General features: G+C 36.9%; 1 protein-coding gene across 3 annotated transcripts in view; it reads right to left on the bottom strand.

Annotated features, from left to right (window-relative positions):
* Positions 1-12509, bottom strand: part of LOC127797024 (uncharacterized) — a 69925-nt gene that overhangs the window by 49765 nt on the left and 7651 nt on the right. For 2 of the 3 annotated variants that reach the window (XM_052329478.1, XM_052329477.1), the window contains 4 exons: positions 6232-6649; positions 5242-5386; positions 4035-4150; positions 3871-3949 (listed from right to left, as the gene is read on the bottom strand). In XM_052329478.1, coding sequence (XP_052185438.1) covers positions 3871-3949; positions 4035-4150; positions 5242-5386; positions 6232-6649 — 758 coding nt within the window. The remainder of the gene's footprint in view (positions 1-3870; positions 3950-4034; positions 4151-5241; positions 5387-6231; positions 6650-12509) is intronic. The other variant, XM_052329479.1, reaches the window with a different exon arrangement.

Below are 12509 nucleotides of genomic sequence, written 5' to 3'. Positions count from 1 at the left end.
AACAATTTGGTTATTCAAAAGAAAATCCCCTCAAAAGAAAAATAAAAATCAATATCAAAAATACCAAAAACATTATAAAGAAAATCTAAGTCTACATTTTAGAACACTAACATAAAGTACTGAACTTAGGGTTAAGCCTGCTATGTAAGTTGTTCCTCTCCCTTGGGCTGAGGAGGTTGTGCCATCAGCCATAAACACAGTAATGCCTTGATCACAAGGTTTATAATTGGATAAAATTTTGAGGGAACCTATCATGTGGTTTGATGCTCTAGTGTTTATTATCAAAAAGTTTGTAGAAAACTTCTGAGAAAGTAGAGAGTGACTTGTATTACCTTGTTCTGCCAAGGACACTATTGGATTGTTATCTGTACTTTCAACCGCCTTATGCACCTTAGTTTGACTTAGTAACTGTTATAGGGCCTCCAATTGATCTATTGTTAGAGAAAACGTAGTTGAATTCCCTTTTTCAGCTTCGACCATGCATCTGGACTGACCTCCCTTTCGCTGATTTCTGGGTTTCCAATTTGTTGGCTTTCCATGTGGCTTCTAGCATGTTTCCCTAGTATGATAGGGTTTATTGCAGTGGTCACACCACTACTTATCTTTTTGCATCTCACCTTTGGTTGTGATAGGAAACTTTCCTCGAGATATGTTTAGGGCAGAATTCTGAGTATATACCTCGTCGTTTGAATGACTAGAATTAGGCAGCATCACTTTCTTCCTACTCTCCTCTCTTACTTCAGCAAACACCTCTCTCGTAGATGGAAAGGGCTTAATCTCGAATAATCTGCCTCTTACTTCATCAAAATCTGAGTTTAGACCATATAAGAAGTCAAAAACTCTTTATTTCTCCACCATCTTATCATACTTTCTTCCATCCGCAGGACACTCCCATGTGATCTCATAGAAAATGTCCATCTTCTGCCATAATTCAACCAAGGTGTTATAATACTCAGTAATAGAGTTATTACCTTGCTTTGTGGTTCAGATGATAAACCAGACTTGAAAACTTTGGATTGTGTTTCCAAGATCTGAGTAAATCTCCTTGACAGCCTTCCAAATCTCACTAGCAATCTTGTAGAATAAATAAGTTCTTTCAATCTTAGGCGCCATAAAGTTTACTAACCAGGCCATAACAATAGCATTCTCTTCTTCCCATACTCCATAAGTTGTTGACTCAAAGCTTGGCTTTGCAATATCTCCTACTAGATAGCCTACTTTGCCTTTCCCTCTAACTACAAGCATAATTGATTAGGACCACTCTCAGAAGTTGGTTCCATTCAACTTGTGTAGAGTAATTTGGAGAGAATGACTGTCAAGAATTGTTGGAGTAATTGGGACTTGAATGTTCTTCATTGGAAGAGGATTAGTGGTTGAAGTCTCACTTGCTGTTGGAATCTTAGCCATTGTGAGAGCTTTAAGAGTCCTATCTGAAATAGAACACTAGCTATTGGGTGCCACAAGAACTTGCCTCTGATACCATGAAGAAACTAGGTAAAAGAATTAAGGGAAAACCACACTAGATAATTTCATTGATCTGAAAAATATATATACACAAAAGTCCTGAAAAACCTGCTAAAAATCCTCCTAACTATTCTCCTATTTTATAGGAATAATTACAACACTTTGCTATCTACTTTACAGATTTAGATCAACAATTATTAGGATAACTTATGACTAAACTATCCTTATCTTGTTGTTTGAACTTCCAGATTACATGAAACTGTAATCCCGAGTCTCTTATGAATCCTTAGCTTCCTCCAACAAAATGGATAAAAAAGACTACAAAAATGGTGAACACACTAAACTTGAATCATAAGCAACAAATGCACAAGAATGATCTAGGTTCACCAAAGAAGAATAAAGGATGAATGTACAAGCAAACCTAGCATCAGAAGCAAAAAATACGCAAGAATAATCTAGGGTCCATCATCCATGTTAGCTTTTATTCTTATAAATAAACTGCCTTTCTATAAATAAAACAACAACATATCCAGCCTTTATCCCACTATGTGGGGTTGGCTACATGAATTCTAGACTTCCATATATTTCTGTCTTTTGTCATATCTTCATTTAGATCCATACACTTCATATCAAATTTTAATGTCTCTCCCAAAGTCTTCTTGAGTCTGTCTTTACCTCTTTTTTTGACTAATTGTTCCATTTCATCAACTCTCCTCACAAGAGCGTCTCTTGGTCTCCTTCTCACATGACCAAACCATCTTAGTCTATTCTTTCTCATTTTCTCCTCGATTGGCACTACTCCTACCTTATTACGAATAACTTCATTTCTAATTTTATCTTTTCTTGTATGGCCGCACATCCATCTTAACATCCTCATCTCCGCTACGCTCGTCTTTTGCTCATGCTGGTATTTGACTACCCAACATTCTGAGCCATATAACAAGACTGGTCTTATAGCTATCCTATAGAATTTTTCTTTTATTTTTAATGGGATTTTACCATCACATAACACCCCCGATACATTTCTCCATTTTAACCAACTTGCCTTAATTCTATGTGTGACATCCTCGTGAATTTCTCCATCTTTTTGAATCATTGATCCCAAATATCGAAAATGTTCTTTTCTTTGTAAGATTTGGTCTTCCAATTTTATTATAACATCATCCACTCTTGCATTCTTACTAAATTTACATTCCATATATTTTGTTTTCTTTCTACTTAATTTAAATCCCTTAGATTCTAAATTGTTTCTCCACAACTCAAGTTTAGTGTTCACTCCTTCTTTTGTTCCATCCACCAACACTATATCGTCTGCAAATAGCATACACCATGGCACCTCTGTCTGGATATCTTTAATGAGTTCATCCATTACTAAAGCAAATAAGTATGGACTTAGTGCAAAACCTTGATGCAGTCCTATTATAATTTTAAACGGTTCAGTGTCCCCTCCGCATGTTCTGACCCTTGTCTCTGCACCATGATACATGTTCTTAAGGGCTTGTATATAGGCTATTTGGACTCCTTTCTTTTCTAAAACCCTCCATAATACTTCTCTAGGGACCCTATCATAGGCCTTTTCTAGATCTATAAACACCATATGTAGGTCCTTTTGATAATCTCGATACCTTTCCATTAGGCGCCTTAGTAGGTATATAACTTCCATTGTTGACCTACCAGGCATGAAACCAAACTGATTTTCCGATACCTCTGTTTCTTTTCTGAGCCTCTGCTTTATTACTCTCTCCCAAAATTTCATGATATGGCTCATTAACTTAATTCCTCTGTAGTTTTCACAGTTTTGAACATCTTCTTTGTTCTTGTATATAGGAACCAAAGTACTCTTCCTCCACTCATCTGGCATCTTTTTTGTTTTAAGGATCGCGTTAAATAATTTCGTTAGCCAGGAGATGCCCTCTTCTCCCATCCATTTCCATGCTTCTATTGGTATATTATCTGGTCCCACCGCCTTATGATTTTTCATCTTTTTTAATGCTTGTCTTATTTCATTTGAACTTATGCGTCGATGAAATATATATCTCACGTCCCCTTCGGAGTTACTAAGATGTCCTAACCTAACTCTTGAGGAAGGAAGTTGAGATGCTCGCATTAGAAAAATAAAAAACTGCAAGAACTTGAAGACGAGACATATAAAAGCTAGAGATCTTAGGCTTAACAAAAGACAATGTGATGATAAAATAAGATTCATACTACCAGGCCGACCATTTGGGTTGAGGGATTAAGAGAGAAAGAACTTCCCATTCTATCAGAGTGATCAAAAGAGTAAGTATTTCCTAAAAGATTATACAAAATGGTATACATAAACTAAAGCAGAGTTGAAGGAAAAATGAAAAAAAAAATAAAAATAAAACTATGAGAACTACCAAATAATATAAATATAGGTAGTACCTGTAAGTCAGGAAGTGTTGGGGCAACATTTAGTAAAACTAGCTTACTTGCTTCAAATATTCCAGTTCGCAACCCATGGCTGCAATGGCAGAATAACAGATTACTCAGAAAAGTAGGACAATCACTAAGAGAGTCAAAGAAAGGGGGAGCAAATTCAATATAACCTCGAAAACTGTCCAAGAATTGCAGGGATGGATCCTCTGTATAACCCTCGGATTCCAATTTGTGGAAGCTTTGATATAACGTCAGGAAATGTAAGCATTGATGCTTGTACTTGGGTCTGGAAAACAACTAAACAATTGTCTGTCACAAATGAAGGACTGGAAAAGAAACAACACTATACCAAGGCCAATTTTGTGGACATCCTTTCAATTGTTTAGAGTTATATTATTTTCTTTGCTTTTTTTTTTATTTTTTTCTTTGTCCTTGTCCTGCAACAAACCAAAGTATCTCAAGCTTATGCGGAAGAATGGTAATTATCATAAAAACTACAAAGCTGGATTACATCAGTAATTTGTTAGTGGTCAGCCTAAGGTTAATGATTATCATCTATTTCCAAATCTGTTGACTAGGATATCCAAATCTGCCTGAGGCCAATTTCTCCATTTATTTCAAGTTCACTCACTAGTATGCTATTTAGACAGAAAACAAGCCAGAAATCAAGGAAGATGGACCTGTTTTTCTGTTGAGGAGAAAAAATAAAGATCCTTCCACTCCATGAAAGATAACGCAAGAACAATTCTAGAGAAGCCACAACCTTTTCTCTGTGAAGTTGACAAATTGGTATCCAATGTCATAGGCAGTATGTACTTGTATAAACTGGTGAACTATTTGCATGTTCATAATGGACCTAGAACTAGAAGATTTTCAACCAAAAAGACCCTGTCCACCAAAAATAGCACATATTTATTTCTTAATTCTCATGCTGAAAGTTATCAAGCCACTAGATACAGATACCCCACCAGGTATGTCCTCCTACCTCCTCATTTTGGATAATTGGTTTCAACATGACAATATTTGCAATGCAAGATTATAATAATATGTCAAAGACAAAGTATCATCCAGTTTTGGCCGCCAACAGACAAGACCTTCACTACGAACGCTTACATAATTCAATGTAGACACAATAGAAGGTCTGGCCTATGGGGAGCATCATCATTATCATCTGTAGCTTGTATATAGAATGTTTCTGTAATTGGATAAGTCAAAAAATGCACATTCTGGCATGAATTGTAGGCAATGAATTAATGTAACCATCACAGCTTTCCTTTCATGGATTTATCACTTATTGAAGCAAGTGAAAATAGGATAAGTGGCCTTGGCAAGGAAAGGGAGGAAGATAAGACAAATGCACCAAGCTGAAATCTTCACCTTTATTGTATCAACAGGGTGCATCAAAGAACAAGACAGTGCACAAGACAGACCCCCTGCCAAAGCAGATTTAAGAACACTGCTAGCAGGTAATTCCACAGGTGGTGCAACAGCAACAACAGTAGCAGCTTCAAACCAGATGCTCCTGCATGTTATATAAATGAAGTTATTACTAAGTTATTTATGAAGAACTACAAAACCTCTAAACCAACTCCCATTGCAATGTTGGGCATGTGATGCCAGGCTTTCTTCAATGAATGAGGAGCACAACCTCAGGCATAGAACAAAACAGATTTAAGTAGAATGTAAAACGCAAATAAAGCACAACCTCAGATACAAATTACAGATTACCGCTCAGATATTTAGCTCACTTAACAACACAATGTGATCTTGCAGCCGTAGAATGACTTAAATTTGAAGTGACAAAGGAGCCTAACATTGTACTTAAACTACGCATTACATCTTAAGATCTTCTCCATACTTAACAACACTAGTTTTCAGTTATAGAATATACATTCTATATCTCAATAACAAATAAAATTATCACGCATCATAAATATTCATTTCATATCATATCATATCAAAACATTTTTTGCATGCACTTGTTTGATAGGCACAATGCAAAAAGGAATCAGATATGATATTAAAGTTCAAACAAGGGTATATATAAAGCTCCAAAATATTTAAAGCCATTCAGATCTAATAGAATCACCCTGGTTCCCTAATCTTACAGGATGATTACAGTCCTGACCCAAATGCACCAATGACCAAAATGTGAGAACGGTTGTTGCAGAAAAGGAGCACTAGACACTGTAAAAACATGTCAAACCAAATTTCTTCTGAACTCCCACTCTTCTGAGGATTTACTCAAATGTGCCCAATTAGCTATGAATTATTTCATTTCTACGCAAAATGAATACAAGGTAATGCAAGTAACTTCTGAGCTTCAGTTCCACAACTCTAGATCATCCTATTGAAAGAATATCTCACCGGGGATCTTCTTGAAGCCTATCAGATGGAAGTAGAAGCATAAAATTCCGAAAATGTCCATAAGAAATAGATTCTTCTGTGTCTGAATTTAGAAACCTCATCATGGCAACAGCATTGTCCTCATTTGCTGGAAGCCCAGCATCATTCAATGACGCCAAGATTTCACTCCTTTGTAGTGTTCCAGACTTACTCAAACAGAGAGTCATATAAGCCCGCAAAATCGTTGGTTCTTTTTGTTCCATCAATGATAAGAATTGTTTCCAACCAAAAGATTTTGAAAATAAATTACTTCTTGTACGGTGCATAAATTCACGTGCATATCTCCAAGGCAGTTTTCTTTTTCTCATAGCAACTTCAAGATCCTCCATTGTAACTTGGCCATCGCCATCTCTATCCAGCTCCTCAAAGAACCTCCTTCCTATAAGTATGCAAGCTTTATTTAGGAACGAAGTCTTCATAGAAAATGAGAAAATTGAAATCTCATTGGCCTATAACCGATCACATTACCACTTCTCTTTTCCCATTTTACAGGTGAAAATCAACAATGTTACATGAATAATGTAGGACAGTGGCTAGTGTTAAACACAACGTAGTGAAATGATAACAAGTTATCAACAGATAGGAAACCAATTTGCTGCCTTTCTTTTTGTGTGTGCACGTGCACACGCATGCCGGTATGTATTTTTTTTTTTTTATCATCAAACTGTAGCTACATGTGACTGGACCAGTGAGGGATGCACTTCAATAGGAAGGCAACAAAAATCTACATTAAGTATGGTGACATTACTGGCTTAGAGAAATGTCAAACAGCTGTAAGGATTGTTTGATGGGGAAATATAGACTTGAACCTGGTGCTAATAAAATTGAACAGGTGTTTTAGTTATTTACATATTCTGAAATTAAATGACTGGTTGAATGTTAAATGAAATAGACCGGTGGCAGGATTACTTACTCCCACTGTCATCATGTATCTTCCCATCTGTATATCTTAATTTCTGATGCAGATATTTTAATCTCACCAGCAGTTAGCTTAAGACCTTCTTTCATCAAGTTTATCTACCAATATTGGTTGAATATTTATCTAAGGTTTATCAGCAACTAGTTCAACTTCATTTATGGTGTTCTTTGTTTCAAAACCCAAGTGTCATACACATGAACTTGCTAGTCCATCAGTCTTATTCTGGTTCAGATGCCTACTGGATCCTCAATATGATCTTAAATTACCATAGTAGTACATTATCAGTTCTTATTTTTTAAATCCCAAATCCTAGAAGAATTTGTTGATGTCCACCAGCCAATAATTATTTATATTTTAATATTCCCTCAACGGAATTAAGAACGAAAGTTTGAAGCATTCCATAACGCAACGAAGCCTAATATTCTTAGAAACTCCTCCTCTGCAAGTTTCTGTGATATCTACTATCAGCAGTATATCTTTTAAACTTTTTCAATCCAAAACCCTAATTTCAGTACCCTAACCCCTTCTAGTACCCTATTAGCCCTTCTTTAACTTTAAATAGTTCTTATAGTTGTGTAAACTTTGGACGAAAAGTTTAATAATCTTATTCACAAACAGTCCTAGTTATAGGGTAGAATATTTACAGCTTTAGGAAATTTTACAACAGAGAAGATTACCATAAAATACATTTAGGAAAGTATCCTAATTTGAGATTAGGAAACTATCCAAAAGAACAAGATTTAGAAGATTTTTTAGAAACTTTCTAACAGCATGATGGAAGCAGACGTGGGAAAGGATTCTTTCCTTTTCTTCTTGAACGCTGCTTTCCTTTCCCATTTTCCTTGAAAGATGCCTTCATTTTCTTCTTGATTTTCTCACGTCAACACTCCCACTCAAGCTAGGGAATGAATATCTATCATTCCCAGCTTGGATGCTAGGTCTCCAAATCTTCTAGTTGCCAAATCTTTTGTTAGAATATCAACTACCTATTTCTCAGATGGAACATAGGGTATTTGAATTATACCTCTCTCAAGCTTTTCCTTTATAAAATACCGATCAATTGCAATGTGGTTAGTCCTATCATGTTGCACAGAATTATGAGCAATGCTTATGGCTAATTGGTTATCACAAAATAACCTTATTGGCTCACTAACAGCAATCTTTAGGTCTTCTAGAACAATTCATAGCCATAGCAATTCACATAAGCTGAGTGTCATAGCCCTGAATTCAGCTTACACACTTGATCTTGCCACTATGCTCTGCTTATTACTTTGCCACGAGACTAAGTTTTCACCTAAAAACACACAATACCCAGTAGTAGGCCTCCTATCCACCAATGATCTTGCATAACCAGCATCTGTATAGCCTTGTATATCCAAAAAACCACCTATTTTGAATAAAAATCCTTTGCCTGGAGTAGTTTTCAGGTAGCATAATATCCTTCTCACTACATATGATTTTCAATAGGACTATGCATAAATTGATTTACCAAGCTCACCGCATAGGCAATATCTGGCCGGGTGTGTGACAAGTAAATCAGCAAGTCTACCAGCCTTTAATACCTCCATTTGTCTACTAGTAGGTTGTTGGTTTCTTCTCCTAACTTGATATTAGGTTCCACTGGAGTAGCCACTCCTTTTCCTCCTAGAAAACTAGTCTCCTTCAAGAGATCCAATATATACATACGTTGGGATAGAAATATACCTATTTTGGAGTAGCAACTTCTATTCACAAAAAATATTTGAGTGATCCCAAGTCTTTAATCTCAAAATTCTAAGCCAGCTGATTTTTTAGCACCCTCTATTCTTTAATGTCATTTCCTATCACAATGATGTCATCCACGTATACTAGAAGTGTAGTCACCTTTCATTTCATTAAGTGTTTAAAGAAGAGAGTGTGATCTCCCATACTCTGTTGGTAACCCATCAGCCTCATAGCTTTGGAGAACCTATTAAACCAGGCTCTCGGTGATTGTTTGAGGCCATAGAGGGCCTTTTAAGTCTACATACTTCATCTACTCTTCCTTCTTTGAATCTCGATGGCTATTCCATAAACACTTCTTCTTCTAGATCACCATGAAGAAATGCATTCTTCACATCTAGCTGTTGTGATCTTCATCCATACTGAGCTACTAGAGATAAGATAATCCTCACAGTGGTCATCTTAGCTACCTGATAAGTGTCTTTTATATACTTATTTTGGCCTATAAACTTAGCATTTATTCATTTAATGGGCATGATTTCGACTTAATTTGGTTCTATATGTGGTTATGTAGGTGATAAACTCATTTGAAGATATTTGGAGCGAAAATGATTATTTTAGTGTATGATTGGAGATGAACCCAGCATGGAAGGCACGGATGGACATCTATTCAGGGTCGATGTTGAGGAAGTCACAAAGCGGTGAGATGAAAATATAGAAGTTGAAGAGTTAAGAGGCCAAGTTGTTGGAGCTCACCGTCCTAATGCAGTATGCATTCCGCGATAGGACCGCTATGGAAGGAAGTTGCTGGAGCTCTTGATCCTAACACGGAATGCATTCTTTGGTAGGACCGCGGTTGGACATCTTTGTTGAAGCTCACAGTCCTGCCTTGGAATGCATTCCACGGTAGGGCTCAAAGCTTTGCGGAAAGGCCATTCCGAGCTCGTTTCCTTCCAAATCGAATGGGAATGGACTCCTTCAAGGGGCACTCTGAAAACCTAAAAATGACTATTTAAAGACTGATTCTTAGAGGATTTGGGGACGTTTTTTTTGCCAGAGACGAAGTGAAGCTTGAAGAAGGAAGAAGAAGTTTTATGGGGAACTCAAGTTTTGGTTTTATTTTTTTGTTCTTCCTTCTATCCTACATCATGACTTTCATTTTTATGGTTCCTCCATTGATTGAAAGCATGTTAGGCTAGGTGTTTTATAGTTAGGGTGAATGATGAAACCTCGTTCGTTGTTGGTTTAATTCAAAGTTATTGGTTTTTGCTATATTTTTGTTGTTAGGTTGATTGTTTATTATACTCTTATTCCGTTTTGATGCTTGGCCACCATTAAAGAGTGTTTGTGATTTATATTGCTTTCAAGAGATTCAATATGAATTAGCACATGGTAATAAACAACATAAAGTCCGATAATAGATAGAGATACCATTTTGTCTTGTGAAATAGTATAAGATGATCAATGAGGATGAATGCATGCTTATATATTCGCAGGATGATTAGAGATAATTAATCTCATATATAGGCATAGAATCGAATGACCATCGAGAAAGGCTTTTGGTTGTCATAGGATCATTGATTTTCAACCCAACGCAAGAGTTAGCAAATCCGAGTAATGAAAGATTAAATCATATAAAGAACAACGGTGGATTCATGAACCCTAGTGACTTCGATTTCTGAGTTCCAAAACCAAAAGAGTTGTTTTTGTGTTTTTCCAATTAGTGTTTTAGTTCTAGTTATTTAAATGCCAACTGTTAATAACATTATTAACACTGTGTGTTTCGTTGAAGTTGAGAGTGGTTAAAGTATGAATCATTAGCCAGTCCTTGTGGGAACAATACTCTATTCATCACTATATTACTTGTCACAATCCTTCCATTTGCGGGATAAAATAAGCAGACACTACCTAAGTAAAAGTCTCCAAATAGTTAATCCCATACGTCTGGGCGTAGCCTTTAGCCACTAAACTAGCCTTGTACCTCTCCAAAGTCCCATCTGCATTGTATTCTAAGTTGAAAACCCATTACAGCCCACTGGAACTACCCCTTTTGGTCTTGGCACCAAATCCCATGTGTTATTTTTCTCCAATGCTTTCATTTCCTCCTGCATAGCCAGCTTCCATTTCTGATCCTTTAAGGCCTCATCTAGTGACATAAGGATGACAATGGTATCTAGAGGAAGTTAGGAAGCTTTTACGTGTGTTGGGACAGCCTGTGATAGGATATATAATGGGCTAAAGGATGTTGAGTGTAATGTTTAACCCCTTTTCTAAGAGCAATAGGCATGTCCAAATCATCCAGGCTAGAAGAAACAAGATCGGGATTAGAAGGAATAGGAATTAAGGGACAAATAGCTTCAGTACCTGGCTGGGAATTAGATGTTGATCCTTGCTAGGTTTGAGAAATGGGTTGTTGTCTTCTATGATACACAAAGGGAGAGCCTTTAAACCTGATTGGGGATTTATATCTCAATTTTACCTACTTGATCAAGGTTGTTTTGATTGGTAGAATTCTAATCAAAATGGTCAAGAATAGGATCTGCTTCTATAGAAATAATAGGTGCAGTTGTCTCAGGAGGATGAGCCTAGGGAGTGATGAGCCTTGGTCCCCTATCAATTGAGTCTCCCCCTGGGGACCAAGGACTGAGGGGCCAAAGAAGGATTAAGATTCAACAAATGTAACATCCTTCGAAACAAGGAATCTTCTAGTAGGAGGATGATAACATTTGTAGCTTTTTTGGGTAGGAGAACAGCAAAGGAAGAGACATCTAAGGGCCCTAGGATCCAACTTGTCTCCGTTTTGCTTAGGAATGTAGACAAAGGCTACACAACCAAAGACTCGAAGGGGAAGAGATGTATGCTGATTGAGATCAAGAAAGTGTGAGGAAAGATACTACAAAGGACTTAGATGACCTAGAATTTTGGAAGGAACTCTATTGATTAGATAGGCTGCTGTAAGGACTGCTCCCCCCAGAAATTCTCAGGGACATGATGATGATGTAGGAGAGATCTAGTGACATTTAAGAGGTGTCTCATCTTCCTCTCAGCCACTCCATTTTGTTGTGGAGTGTTGATGCAAGAAGACTCATGAATAACCCTTTTTTCTTGGAAAAAAATTATGCAAAGACTGATTGAAATAATCTCTCGCATTATCAGTCCTAATTTTCTGAATGGGAGTGCCAAATTGAATCAAAATCATTGAGTAAAACTGAGGCAAAACTATATTGATAGCAATCTTGTCCTTTATAAGAAATACCCAGGTTATTCCAGTGCAATCATCGATAAAAGAGATGAACCATCTAACCCCAGAACAATTGGGGATCCTAGATGGCCCCCAAATATCAGAATGTATTAAGGCAAAAGGGTGTGAAGACAGTTTATTGCTAATAGGATAAGAAACCCTATGATGCTTGGAGATTTCACATACATCACAATGCAAAGAACTAGAGTCTAAGTACTTAAATAATTCAGGAAACATAGATTTCAAGAGTTGAAAAGGTGGATGTCCTGGTCGATAGTGATGAAGCCAAACTTGAGTGAGAGCTGGGTGAAACTGAGATGTGCAGGCTAGCTTAGGCTCAGTCCCACTAGGCAGCAAAGTCTTCCTCGTTAGAACATA

The sequence above is a fragment of the Diospyros lotus genome, chromosome 3, assembly GCF_014633365.1.
Source record: "Diospyros lotus cultivar Yz01 chromosome 3, ASM1463336v1, whole genome shotgun sequence".
NCBI lineage: Eukaryota > Viridiplantae > Streptophyta > Magnoliopsida > Ericales > Ebenaceae > Diospyros > Diospyros lotus.
Note: the sequence above shows the minus strand (reverse complement) of the source record. Positions and strands in the feature narration are given on the sequence as shown.